The following is a 14,928-nucleotide window of genomic DNA, read 5'->3' as shown; positions in this document are numbered from 1 at the left end:
CGGAGCGGTGACTGCGGGGGAACTTGGCTGCAGGTAGTGCAGAGAATCCGTCTGCCTGCGAGGGCGCGCTGGGCCCTGAGTCGCACTGGCTGCCTGCGGGGGGCGCTGAAGCTGCGGCGGCAGCGTTACTTACCAAGCCGGGAGGCTGGAAGTGCGGGTAGAAATGACGTCCCCCGGGTGTCTCGGCGCCGGGAAGTGACGTCAGGCGCCAGGAAAGAGGGGGGTGGCGCTTGCACGAGGAGGCAGAAGGGCCGGATTGGGCGCTCGCGCGATAGACAGGGGGGAGGATGGGCCAGAGTTTGAAAAGCCCGCGCGGACAGAATTCCTGGCTGGGGGCGTGGCCTGGAAGGCGCGCAGACACTGAGAAGGCCGCAATGGAGCTGGGGGCTAAATTTTAAAGGTAGGCCGCCGGAGGGGACGCCGGTTAGTGGACGCCACGGCAGGGGGCCGATTGGGGGAGCGTAGGGAAGCCACGCTACAGGGGAAGCAAGCTACGGAGGGGCCTGCGGTGGATGGCTCTAAGGGAGATATAGGACCCCCTGACCCAAGTGGAGAAGGGGCTGTGGGGTTTATATAGACGGGATCCCTCCACCCATAACCCGGGACGGGGAAGAAGGAGGGGGGAAGTGCAGAGTACTTATCTTGAGGTCCCAGCTTGTCCTGAGGTGATCCTGGATTCATCCTGGAAGGCGAGCGAAGACATCTCGACGGTCGTCCCGGGCATAGTCGAAGGGAGACCGGAAGGGTACCTCTCCATCCCAGGTATGGTCTTCGTCCTCCTACCCCACAATCAGGCTCGGGAGCGAGAGAGTTTGGGGAGGGGGGCAGGACCCTCCGCCTTTATCAACAACGTCGCACTTTTCCTCACTGCGGATGCACCTCGAACACTCTTCTGTGTTGGAGAGGCCGGGTACACTGCCAGACAGACACGGAGGACAACAGTAGTGGCGGACGGACCCCACTCTGTGCGACCGGCCTCTATGTGGGAGAGCAGGGTGAGCGATTACACCCTGTCGCCCGATGAGCTGTGTCTGAAAAACAAAAGGGAAAACATTAATAAAACGCAACAATACAAACCTGAGCGGCTGAGAGCAGCCCCTGCGTGTCCAACCTCCTCAGACACTAAGCAAAAACTGATCTCCTCAGCTCCGGTCAGTGGGTGTATACTACTGGGGAGGAGCCAACTTTTTTTATTTGCATAGTGTCAGCCTCCTAGTGCCAGCAGCATACACCCATGGTTTCCTGTGTCCCCCAATGAAGCGATACTAAAACACTAAAATTGGTTTTCTCTAAGTCAGTAAAAAGTAGTTAGGCGTGTTCAAATCAAGAAATTGATAAGGGTGCCCATACTTTTGCACCGGCCAAATTTTGTTTAAATGCGGATTGCACATTTTCTGTTAGTGCAATAAACCTCATTTCAATTCAGAAATATTACTGAGTCCATCAGTTATTAGATATATGAAACTGAAATAGCTGTTGCAAAAACCCAAATTGTTATAAAGAAAAAAGGTTAACATTAATAGGGGTGCCCAAACTTTCTCATATGACTGTACAATATATATATATATATATCTATATATATCTATATATATCTATATATATATATATATATATATATATATCTATATATATATATATATATATATATATATAAGATTGATTTATTCTATATAGACATTTATAATATATCCAACTATCTATATTTTGCCTAAAATACAAAGGCAATGTGTGTTCTTTAACTCTATGCCTTTTAGATATTATTTAATCTTCTACTTGCTTAACTGTTTACAACAACATTAATTTTGACCAGGGGTATCCAAACCTTTGCATGCCACTGTATATCGCCTACAATAGATTGATAACACTTGTGATCAGTAGTTAAAATTCAATTTATTTCATCATTTTATCATAAAAACATTTGACCAGGAAACAACACAAACATTCAAGGGGACAAATAAAACCCGGACCCAATGTTTATACTTCTGGATCCAGAACATGACACATTTGGTATAGAATACTGGTTAATCACAAACCATACATTCTTTGATGTCTGATTTGGAAGAAAACTGCTCAAATTCAATCCCCTACATGGAGAAAAGGGGACGAACATCATAAAACAATGCACGCTCGTACAGTAACAGCACATTTCAACAAATCCTAGTTCTGACCAGTGGATCCAAAACCACCAGCACCTCGCTCTGTATCATCTAGGACCTGCAGAGGAAAAAAACAGACGTTAATAAACAAAAATAAATAAAACAGCAGTTATGTTGGAGCTCATTTCAGATTTCGTTAAACAATGTTCCGATCAGTAACAGCGATGAGGAAGATCTGACTGAGCCCTGACACAGCATTACAGTTTGATAATAAGGAGAAACCATGTATAACAAATACAAATTGCTCACCTTATGTTCCTCAAGATCAGGGTAGGCTATCCGCTCACATATCAACTGAGCCACTCGGTCACCTTTTTTAACTGAAGTATAAAGTTATACAAATTATGAACACTTTTTAGAATTATGGTAGTTATACATAGCTAAGAAAACAAAGCACATTTCACAAGTTAATTAAAAACGCAGCAAGACGCTCGTTTACAGGCCCACAAAATTATTATTTGCTGCATATTTGATGCTACATATTTACACTGTGAAAGGAACGCACGCAAGGAAAGAAAGGAAGGAACGCACGCAAGGTAAGAAAGGAAGGAACGCACGCAAGGAAAGAAAGGAAGGAACGCACGCAAGGAAAGAAAGGAAGGAACGCACGCAAGGAAACAAAGGAAGGAACGCAAGGAAAGTATGGAAGGAACGCACGCAAGGAAAGAAAGGAAGGAACGCACGCAAGGTAAGAAAGGAAGGAACGCAAGGAAAGTATGGAAGGAACGCACGCAAGGAAAGAAAGGAAGGAACGCACGCAAGGAAAGAAAGGAAGGAACGCACGCAAGGAAAGAAAGGAAGGAACGCACGCAAGGTAAGAAAGGAAGGAACGCAAACAAGGAAAGAAAGGAAGGAACGCACGCAAAGAAAGAAAGGAAGGAACGCACGCAAAGAAAGGAAGGAACGCACGCAAGGAAACAAAGGAAGGAACGCACGCAAGGAAACAAAGGAAGGAACGCACGCAAGGAAACAAAGGAAGGAACGCACGCAAGGAAACAAAGGAAGGAACGCACGCAAGGAAACAAAGGAAGGAACGCACGCAAGGAAACAAAGGAAGGAACGCACGCAAGGAAACAAAGGAAGGAACGCACGCAAGGAAAGAAAGGAAGGAACGCTCGCAAGGAAAGAAAGGAAGGAACGCACGCAAGGAAAGAAAGGAAGGAACGTACGCAAGGAAAGAAAGGAAGGAACGCACGCAAGGAAACAAAGGAAGGAACGCACGCAAGGAAACAAAGGAAGGAACGCAAGGAAAGTATGGATGGACCGCACGCAAGGAAAGGATGGATGGACGGACAGAAGTAGAGTATTATAGTTGCAGCAAACTATGTGATTTAAAAGACCTCTCATGCCCACTAAGCTTTAACACTGCAGAAAATTAACTTTTTTTTTTTCACTCAATGTATATGATGCAAAATGTGACAAATTTGATTAAATAAGGAATTGAGACTATGCAATCAGACGTTTCGACCCGCCTGGGTCTTAGTCAGGAGTCGCTGAATAGTGGGTGTCTGGAGGATGAAAGATGAGGTGAACTGTAGCACTAATGCATAGAAGGTGCCTTGAGGATTGTACACAGGGTTCACAGGCACAGTAGCGCTGTTGCTATTGACATAATGCTGCTGATTGCATAGTCGCAATTCCTTATTTAATAAAATTTGTCACATTTTGCATCATATACATCAAGTGCAGTGAATCCGTTTGGGATTTGATACTAGGGTCCTTGACCCAATTTTCACTTGCACCATCATCACTATAAGTCTAACTGCAGAGTAATTATATCTCCAAGTGCACGCACTGTACGCTGCAAGGATTCGCAGGTTTCTGAGTTGTGAATGGTGGTCACGTGCTGTATGCATGAGAACAGCCAGAACCTGACAAGTGTACAGAGCAAGGCAGCACCCACTAGACGGCTGTACCTACTAGTCGGACACGCCCACTTCACACCCACGAGTCGGGTTCTGGCCGGGAACATGCATAGCGCACAACTGTGGTCACGTGACCGCCGTACCCGGGTAAGAAAGAGACTAACACTGTGTGCTCCGGAAGCATTTCTAAGTCTCCAGTCACAGAGTCCCTGCAGACTTAATTTAGACAGGACAACCTCTTTAATAGTGTAATAAAACCTGGTGCAGATTTAACATTTTTCTTTGCGATATATTTTAATTGTAGGAAAAGCCATTTAAACGTTTTCATGATATTAAAAAATAAAAATCGCTATGTTTAATTAAGATTTAATGACTGCTCCCCAATGCAGAAATAGTCCGTCCTTCACCAAAAACCCTATTGAAAAAAGACAGACAGCGAGATACACCTTCACTTGTCTCAATACAATGGCACATACCTGCAAAGGGCTCTTTTCCAAAATTGAATAATACAACACCAACATTTCCTCTGTAGTCTTCATCAATAACACCCGCTAAAACAAACCAAAAAATGTGATAAAGCACTAAATAATAATATGTACATCCACATTTACAATGCAGCAACTTCAAATAGGGGGGGGGGGGGGAAACAAAAAAACATTTTTTAAAAGTAAGACAGTTATGTAGAAATTCCTTCACAGAACAGAGAAATATTCTGCATTGCGTAATGATGGAAAATACACTGCAGTCATCAGGGAAAAAATGCACATTGGTGCTGGCAGGTTAATGGGATGACCCTCAGATGCGAGCTCTGTGTCACGGCCTTGGCTCTAAAAGCTGCCTACGCCCTCCAGCTGTGGACCGAGTACAATGTTACATTGTGTTTGTATTTCTATAGGGTATTCAAAATGTTTGGAAATTAAGAATTGCAAAAAAATGAATAAAAATACATTTTTACTTACACTAGCCAGTAATGTAAAATTAGAGAGCCCATGACAGCGGGTCGGCCTCCTAGAACCTGTGGATGCAAAAGGCTGAGCCTCCCAACACTTGGTTTCCAAGAATGGTCGCCTATATATAGACACTTTTGTTTTTTTTTTTAAATATGCGACTCTTCAGTGGTAAGACCACTACCAACGTAAAGAGAGAAAAGAAGGGAGGGAATTAACTTGTGCTGTCATAGAGGCTCTGGAAAATCAAAATTACCGATGAAGTCATTTTTTTACCCTTCCCATGACAGCATAAGAGATCGCAGAGGAATCATCCCATAGGGTGGGACCAACTCTAGCAGAATTTTTATGCCCAAAAGAAAAGAAAATGTGTAATTTGTAATGTTTGGGAAATAAAAAAAAAAGTAGATGGAGAAGACCAAGTGTCTGCTATACAGTGCTGGCCAAAAGTATTGGCACCCCTGCAATTCTGTCAGATAATACTCAGTTTCTTCCTGAAAATTATTGCAATCACAGATTCTGTGGTATTATTATCTTCATTTAATTTGTCTTCAATGAAAAAAAAAAAAAATTTGTCAAAGCCAAATTGGATATAATTCCACACGAAACATAAAAAAAGGGATGGACAAAAGTATTGGCACGGTTTGAAAAATCATGTGATGCTTCTCTAATTTGTGTAATTAACGGCACCTGTAACTTACCTGTGGCACCTAACAGGTGTTGGAAATAACTAAATCACACTTGCAGACAGTTGACATGGATTGAAGTTGACTCAACCTCTGTCCTGTGTCCTTGTGTGTACCACATTGAGCATGGAGAAAAGAAAGAAGACCGAAGAACTGTCTGAGGAAGCATGAGCAATCTCAAGGCTACAAGTCCATCTCCAAAGACCTGAACGTTCCTGTGTCTACGGTGCGCAGTGTCATCAAGAAGTTTAAAGCCCATGGCACTGTGGCTAACCTCCCTAGATGTGGAAGGAAAAGAAAAATTGACGAGAGATTTCAACGCAAGATTGTGCGGATGGTGGATAAAGAACCTCGACTAACATCCAAACAAGTTCAAGCTACCCTGCAGTCCGAGGGTACAACAGTGTAAACCTGTACTATCCGTCGGCATCTGAATGGAAAGGGACTGTATGGTAGGATACCCAGGAAGACCCCACTTCTTACCCCGAGACATAAAATAGCCAGGCTGGAGTTTTCCAAAACTTACCTGAGAAAGCCTAAAACGTTGAAGAATGTTCTCTGGTCAGATGAGACAAAAGTAGAGCTTTTGGGAAAAGCCATCAACAGAGTTTACAGGAAAAAAAAAAAAAAAAAAAAAGAAGAGGCATTCAAAGAAGAAGGGAATTTTGTTTACTTACCGTAAATTCCTTTTCTTCTAGCTCCAATTGGGAGACCCAGACAATTGGGTGTATAGCTACTGCCTCCGGAGGCCGCACAAAGTACTACACTTAAAAGTGTAAGGCCCCTCCCCTTCTGGCTATACACCCCCCCGTGGGAGCACGGGTCCCTCAGTTTTAGTGCAAAAGCAAGAAGGAGGAAAGCCAATAACTGTTTCAAAAACAAATTCAATCCGATAAACAATATCGGAGAACGTAACTTATCAACATGAACAACATGTGCACCCGAAAAACAAATACCCTAAGAAAAAACAGGGCGGGTGCTGGGTCTCCCAATTGGAGCTAGAAGAAAAGGAATTTACGGTAAGTAAACAAAATTCCCTTCTTTTTCGCTCCTAATTGGGAGACCCAGACAATTGGGACGTCCAAAAGCAGTCCCTGGGTGGGTAAAAGAATACCTCGTGATCGGGCTGTCAGGCAGCCCTTTCTTACAGGTGGGCCACCGCCGCCTGCAGGACTTGTCTACCTAGGCTGGCATCCGCCGAAGCGTAGGTATGCACCTGATAATGCTTGGTAAAAGTGTGCAGACTCGACCAGGTAGCCGCCTGGCACACCTGCTGAGCCGTAGCCTGATGCCGTAATGCCCAGGACGCACCCACGGCTCTGGTAGAATGGGCCTTCAGTCCAGAAGGAGTCGGAAGCCCAGCAGAACGGTAGGCGTGAAGAATTGGTTCCTTGATCCACCGCGCAAGGGTGGATTTGGAAGCTTGCGACCCTTTACGCTGACCAGCGACCAGGATAAAGAGTGCATCCGAACGGCGCAGAGGCGCCGTGCGGGAAATGTAGATCCTGAGTGCTCTCACCAGGTCCAACAGATGCAAACCCTTTTCAAATTGGTGAACTGGATGCGGACACAAAGATGGTAAAGTGATATCCTGATTGAGATGAAAGGAAGATACCACCTTGGGAAGAAACTCTGGAATTGGACGCAGTACTACCTTGTCTTGGTGAAACACCAGGAAGGGAGATTTGCAAGATAACGCCGCCAGCTCTGACACTCTCCGAAGAGACGTGACCGCCACCAGAAAAGCCACTTTCTGTGAAAGCCGAGAAAAGGAAATCTCCTTCATAGGCTCGAAAGGTGGCTTCTGGAGAGCAATTAGAACCTTGTTCAGATCCCAGGGTTCCAATGGCAGCTTGTAAGGGGGAATGATATGACAAACCCCTTGCAGGAACGTGCGTACCTTAGGAAGTCGCGCCAGGCGCTTCTGAAAGAATACGGATAGCGCAGAGACTTGTCCTTTAAGGGAGCTAAGCGACAAACCTTTTTCCAACCCAGACTGCAGGAAGGAAAGAAAAATAGGCAATGCAAATGGCCAGGGAGAAACTCCCTGAGCAGAGCACCAAGATAAGAATATCTTCCACGTTCTGTGGTAGATCTTGGCGGAGGATGGTTTCCTAGCCTGTCTCATGGTGGCAACAACATCATGAGATAAACCTGAGGTCCCTAGGATCCAGGACTCAATGGCCACACAGTCAGGTTCAGGGCCGCAGAATTCAGATGGAAAAACGGCCCTTGAGACAGCAAGTCTGGACGGCCTGGTAGCGCCCACGGTTGTCCTACCGTGAGATGCCACAGATCCGGGTACCACGACCTCCTTGGCCAGTCTGGAGCGACGAGAATGGCGCAACGGCAGTCGGACCTGATTTTGCGGAGCACTCTGGGCAACAATGCCAGAGGTGGGAACACATAAGGTAGTCGGAACTGCGACCAATCCTGAACTAACGCGTCTGCCGCCAGAGCTCGGTGATCGTGAGACCGTGCCATGAAAACCGGGACCTTGTTGTTGTGCCGTGACGCCATCAGGTCGACGTCCGGCATCCCCCAGCGGCGACAGATCTCCTGAAACACGTCCGGGTGAAGGGACCATTCCCCTGCGTCCATGCCCTGGCGACTGAGAAAGTCTGCTTCCCAGTTTTCCACGCCTGGGATGTGAACTGCGGATATGGTGGATGCTGTGTTTTCCACCCACGTCAGAATCCGCCGGATTTCTTGAAAGGCTTGCCGACTGCGTGTTCCCCCTTGGTGGTTGATGTACGCCACCGCTGTGGAATTGTCCGACTGAATCCGGATCTGCTTGCCCTCCAGCCACTGTTGGAAGGCTCGCAGAGCAAGATAGACTGCTCTGATTTCCAGAACATTGATCTGAAGGGTGGACTCTCTCTGAGTCCACGTACCCTGAGCCCTGTGGTGAAGAAACACTGCTCCCCACCCTGATAGGCTCGCATCTGTCGTGACCACCGCCCAGGATGGGGGTAGGAACGACTTTCCTTTTGACAATGAGGTGGGAAGAAGCCACCATCGGAGAGAGTCCTTGGCTGCCTGAGAGAGGGAGACATCCCTGTCGAGGGACGTCGACTTCCTGTCCCATTGGCGGAGAATGTCCCATTGTAGAGGGCGCAGATGAAACTGCGCGAAAGGGACTGCTTCCATTGCTGCCACCATCTTCCCTAGGAAATGCATGAGGCGCCTCAAGGAGTGGGACTGGTTCTGCAGGAGAGATTGCACCCCTGTCTGCAGAGAGCACTGCTTGTCCAGTGGAAGCTTCACTATCGCTGAGAGAGTATGAAACTCCATGCCAAGATATGTTAGTGATTGGGTCGGGGTTAGATTTGACTTTGAAAAGTTGATAATCCACCCGAAACTCTGGAGAGTCTTCAGTGCCACGTCCAGACTGTGTTGGCATGCCTCTTGAGAGGGTGCCTTTATAAGTAGATCGTCCAAATACGGGATCACGGAGTGACCCTGCGAGTGCAGGACAGCTACTACTGCTGCCATGACCTTGGTGAAGACCCGAGGGGCTGTTGCCAGCCCGAAAGGTAACGCTACGAACTGCAGGTGTTCGCTTTCTATAACGAAGCGTAGAAAACGCTGATGCTCTGGCGCAATCGGCACGTGAAGATAAGCATCTTTGATGTCTATTGATGCTAAGAAATCTCCTTGAGACATTGAGGCTATGACGGAGCGTAGAGATTCCATCCGGAACCTCCTGGTTTTTACGTGTTTGTTGAGCAACTTTAGATCCAGGACGGGCCGAAAGGACCCGTCCTTCTTTGGCACCACAAACAGATTGGAGTAAAAACCGTGACCTTGTTCCTGAAGAGGAACGGAAGTCACCACTCCTTCCGCCTTTAGAGCGGCCACCGCCTGCAGCAGAGCATCGGCTCGGTCGGGCGGTGGGGAAGTTCTGAAGAAACGAGTTGGAGGACGAGAGCTGAACTCTATCCTGTACCCGTGAGACAGAATGTCCCTCACCCAACGGTCTTTGACCTGTGACAGCCAAATGTCACCAAAGCGGGAGAGCCTGCCACCGACCGAGGATGCGGAGAGAGGAGGCTGAAAGTCATGAGGAAGCCGTCTTGGTAACGGTTCTTCCTGCTGTCTTTTTTGGGCGTGACTGAGTCCGCCAAGAATCTGAGCCTCTCTGATCCTTTTGGACGAGGAGAATTGGGACCTGCCTGAGCCTCGAAAGGACCGAAAACCAGACTGACCCCTCCTTTGTTGGGGCTTGTTTTGTCTGTGTTGAGGTAAGGATGAGTCCTTACCCTTGGAGTGTTTAATGATTTCATCCAAACGCTCCCCAAACAATCGGTCACGAGAAAAAGGCAAACTGGTTAAGCACTTCTTGGAAGCAGAATCTGCCTTCCATTCTCTCAATCACAGGGCTCTGCGCAAAACCACGGAGTTGGCTGACGCCACCGCCGTACGGCTCGTAGAGTCCAGGACAGCATTAATCGCGTAAGACGCGAATGCAGACATTTGAGAGGTCAATGGTGCCACCTGCGGGGCAGATGTACGTGTGACAGAGTCGACTTGTATAAGCCCAGCTGAAATGGCTTGGAGTGCCCATACGGCTGCAAAAGCTGGCGCCAACGACGCTCCAATAGCTTCATAGATGGATTTCAGCCAGAGCTCCATCTGCCTGTCAGTGGCATCTTTAAGTGCCGCTCCATCTTCTACTGCAACTAAAGATCTGGCTGCAAGCCTGGAGATTGGAGGGTCCACCTTGGGACACTGGGTCCAACCCTTGACCACGTCAGGGGGAAAAGGATAGCGTGTATCTTTAAGCCGTTTAGAAAACCGCTTCTCAGGATAAGCGTGGTGTTTCTGGATTGCATCTCTAAAGTCAGAGTGGTCCAGAAAAGTGCTTAATTTACGCTTGGGATATCTGAAATGGAATTTCTCCTGCTGTGAAGCTGCCTCCTCCGCAGGAGGAGCTGGCGGGGAAATATCTAACATCCTATTGATGGACGCTATAAGATCATTCACTATGGCGTCACCATCCGGTGTATCCAGATTGAGAGCGGTCCCAGGATCAGAATCTTGATCAGTTACATCCGCCTCATCACCCATAGATTCGTCCCGCTGGGATCCTGACCAGTGAGACGAAGTTGAGGGCCCCTCATAACGAGCCCGCTTAGGTTGTCTGGGACTGTTGTCTGAGTCAGAATCGTCACCCTGGGGTGCATGTGACACCCCCGGAGCTTGGAAGTGTTCCAGCTGAGGGGGACCAGGGAGCAATGATGCCACAGTGTCCATGGTCTGAGTTACTGGTCTAGACTGCAATGTTTCAAGAATCCTTGACATGGTCATAGACAATCTGTCAGCAAAAGCTGCAAACTCCGTTCCTGTCACCTGGACAGCATTCACAGGTGGTACACTCTGGGTCACGTCCAGCAGAGGCCCCGGCTGTGCAAGTTGCACAGGGGCCGAGCACTGCACACAATGGGGGTCAGTGGAACCTGCCGGTAAAGCAGCCCCACATGCGGTACAGGCAGCATATAATGTCTGTGCCTTGGCACCCTTGCGTTTTGCGGACGACATGCTGTTGCCTCCTTGTAATCTAGGAGGGTATATAGCCGAGAATCACCAGCGACCGTACAGTACAAAGTATTTGCACACACAAAATACTCAGTATACAAACGGCACAAGTGGGGGTGAGCCCTTGAGGGCTGCTTACCGCCCGCTGAACAGCGGGTATGAGGCCGTAGAATCCCGTGTCTGGGTCTCCCCGTCTCCCCTCTGCAGCTCAGCGTGCAGGCAGGAATGGCTGCCGGCGTTCTGTGAAGAGGGGCGGACCGTGGGCGTGCCACAAACAAAGTGCGGGAAACTGCGTCCTACTGTGCCTGGTGTGAGGGCTGGAGTATGTAAAAAAGACTCCAGCCCTCAGCGCTGATGCTCTGTACAGCGTCCCGCCCTCCTCCTGACTGGCAGGTGCGGAGGCGGGAACGAACGAACCAGGCCGCAAAAGCCGGGGACTGTAGTAATAAGCGCGGCCGTGATATATGCACGGTCAGCGCGGATGTCCCCGGCGCACCACAAGTCCCAGCCGCGTCGCAGTCCCAGCGGCCGGCGCGACCGTTCTCCCTGAGTCTACCCACTCAGCTAAGCTGAAGTGAGGAAATGGCACAAGCGCAGCAGCGCTGTTGTCCCCGGCGCACTAACACACCCAGCAATGCTGCGGTGTGCGCGCGTATGCACGGGGACACAGAGTACCTTGACGGAGCAGGGCCATGTCCCTGACGATACTCAGCTCCATATCCAGCGGCTTCTCCAGGGGCTGCGGATGGAGCACGGTCTCCGTGCCTGGAGACCGGTAAAATCCCACTTCGCCCAGAGCCCTAATGGGGATGGGGAAGGAATCAGCATGTGGGCTCCAGCCTCCGTACCCGCAATGGGTACCTCAACCTTAACAAGCACCACCGACAGAAAGTGGGGTGAGAAGGGAGCATGCTGGGGGCCCTGTATGGGCCCTCTTTTCTTCCATCCGACATAGTCAGCAGCTGCTGCTGACTAAATAGTGGAGCTATGCGTGCGTGTCTGACCTCCTTCGCACAAAGCAAAAACTGAGGGACCCGTGCTCCCACGGGGGGGTGTATAGCCAGAAGGGGAGGGGCCTTACACTTTTAAGTGTAGTACTTTGTGCGGCCTCCGGAGGCAGTAGGTATACACCCAATTGTCTGGGTCTCCCAATTAGGAGCGAAAAAGAAAAGAACACTGTCCCTACAGTCAAACATGGCGGAGGTTCCCTAATGTTTTGGGGTTGCTTTGCTGCCTCTGGCACTGGACTGCTTGACCGCGTGCATAATTGTATATAGAAAGAAGGGAAAACGGGTTTAAGCCGCGCTAAAAAACCACTGATGCAGGATTAATAAAGAAGTTTCTTTTTTATCACAGCATTCCAACGCGTTTCAGAGACAAGGACCGTCTCCTTCCTCAGGGAAAAAAGAAATCATGCACAGGTCTACAGCCTAATGCTTTAAAGGAGGATACAAGCTGCCACGTTGACAGCCATGACGTCATCCACCCACTCGGTTGCAGGGCAATGACTCAGACACGTGGAGAACGTAAATGTTATTGTTAAGTTCAATACTTAAAATGGATCATAATATGTTCACACCAGCACCAATCACGTTGATGTGCCCACGTAGATCTTTATATATATTTATCAAATGTTCATGGATTTTTCGAGGAATTTTGCTCTTAAAGACTGATCTTTTTGAGTCACTGAATAACATCCCATCCCCATTTCCACCAAGTTCACCAGATGGATTTGGAGTAATGGTGTGGTGGTTAACCCCTTTGCATACTAGCATCTGCCCACAGGTTCGCATCTTTCCAATCTCTTTTTATCTCTTTTTATCCAAATTATGTCTACAACTCTATAAATTTTATATATGTCGATAATGAACCACAAAAAGATTTTTTTAACAATTTTTATTTGTATCTCATGTTGGTTGTTCGTGTTTCTACAATGTTTGATGTATCAAAATGTTATCTTTTTTTCTTTTTTTCCTTTGTACGTTCTCCACGTGTCTATGAGTCATTGCCCTGCAACCAAGTGGGTGGATGACGTCATGGCTGTCAACGTGGCAGCTTGTATCCTCCTTTAAAGCATTAGGCTGTAGACATGTGCATGATTTCTTTTTTCCCTGAGGAAGGAGACGGTCCTTGTCTCTGAAACGCGTTGGAATGCTGTAATAAAAAAGAAACTTCTTTATTAATCCTGCATCAGTGGTTTTTTAGCGCGGCTTAAACCCGTTTTCCCTTCTTTCTATATACAATTTTGCCTTTCACGGGGCCGATGCTTTAAACCACGCTGACACTCACATGCAATCTAAGGAGTTGTGACTGGCACAACCATATCAGGTGAGTGTACCTTTTCCTTTTTTATCATTCAAGTTATAATCGGGTAAGACCCTATTTGCGCCTTTTGTCTCCCCACCTCTAGCACCTATAAGTTGACCGCGTGCATGGCATTATGAAGTCTGAAGACTACCAACAAATTTTGCAGCATAATGTAGGGCCCAGTGTGAGAAAGCAGGGGCTTCCTCAGAGGTCATGGGTCTTCCAGCAGGACAATGACCCAAAACACACTTCAAAAAGCACTAAAACAATGGTTGGATAGAAAGCACTGGAGACTACTAAAGTGGCCAGCAATGAGTCCAGACCTGACACCCATAGAACACCTGTGGAGAGATCTCAAAATGGCAGTTTGGAGAAGGCACCCTTCAAATCTCAGGGACCTGGAGCAGTTTGCCAAAGAAGAATGGTCTAAAATTCCAGCAGAGCATTGTAAGAAACTCGTTGATGGTTACCGTAAGCGGTTGCTCGCAGTTATTTTGCCTAAAGGTTGTGCAACCAAGTATTAGGCTAAGGGTGCCAATACTTTTGTCTGGCCCATTTTTGGAGCTGTGTGTGAAATGATCAATGATTTGATTTTTGTTTTTCTCTTTTGTGTTTTTTTCATTGCAAGCAAAATAAATGAAGATAATAATACCAAAGAATTTGTGATTGCAATCATTTTCAAGAAGAAACTGAGCATTATCTGACAGAATTGCAGGGGTGCCAATACTTTTGGCCAGCACTGTACATATAGATTCCATAGAAATCACAGCCCAAGATGCGGACATGGCCCTAGTGGAACAGTGCCATAAGACCTAACTGGAACCAAAGTAGAAGACTCAAAAGGCCCATACAATCCCCTGCTTAATTTGTCTCTATATGTAGGTATGGTCCTTACTAGCCACCTTCCCCTCATTTGGTCCACCAAGCTGACCAAAAAAAAACAAAACAACAACTTGTTGAAATTTGTAACTTAGTTAACCCCTTCACTACCTTGCAATTCGGTTTTTCCCTCCTCTTCTTCCAAGAGCCATAACTACTATTTTTTGTCAAAGACATGAGGGCTTGTTTTTTTGTGGGACAAGTTGTACTTTTGAATGACCATTCATTCTGCCTTAGTATACTGGGAAAAAAAAATTCTAATTGTGGTAAAATAAAAAACAAAATGTGGAACTGCACTTTTCTGCCATTTTTATTTTGTTTAATAAATCCAAGTCCCCTGCCCCTGTCATATACTCTCCTTCCGGCAGCTACATCTATTAATGATACAGCTCTGGTACGGCAGCATCATCTTGTAACAGTAACTGATTGGCAGGAGTTGAAAAGTTACGTCACAAGTCTCACGAGGCTCTCATAACCTGGAAGGGATGGTTTCCAACAATTTAGGAGCGTGGAGATTACACTGCCAGAACTCTACTTAAAAACGTAAATC

The 14,928-nt window shown here is 47.3% G+C and overlaps 1 protein-coding gene across 2 annotated transcripts in view; it reads right to left on the bottom strand.

The window, feature by feature from the left end:
* Window positions 1-1,871: 1,871 nt before the first annotated feature.
* DUT (deoxyuridine triphosphatase) overlaps window positions 1,872-14,928 on the bottom strand; it is a 49,456-nt gene continuing 36,399 nt past the window's right edge. For both annotated transcript variants that reach the window (XM_075342751.1, XM_075342750.1), the window contains 3 exons: window positions 4,498-4,572; window positions 2,406-2,476; window positions 1,872-2,214 (listed from right to left, as the gene is read on the bottom strand). In XM_075342751.1, coding sequence (XP_075198866.1) covers window positions 2,158-2,214; window positions 2,406-2,476; window positions 4,498-4,572 — 203 coding nt within the window. In that variant the 3' untranslated portion in view covers window positions 1,872-2,157. The remainder of the gene's footprint in view (window positions 2,215-2,405; window positions 2,477-4,497; window positions 4,573-14,928) is intronic.

Source organism: Anomaloglossus baeobatrachus, chromosome 4 (genome assembly GCF_048569485.1).
Source record: "Anomaloglossus baeobatrachus isolate aAnoBae1 chromosome 4, aAnoBae1.hap1, whole genome shotgun sequence".
In the NCBI taxonomy this organism is placed as follows: domain Eukaryota; kingdom Metazoa; phylum Chordata; class Amphibia; order Anura; family Aromobatidae; genus Anomaloglossus; species Anomaloglossus baeobatrachus.
The sequence above is the reverse complement of the archived record's forward strand: the minus strand, read 5'-3'. Positions and strand labels throughout refer to the sequence as shown.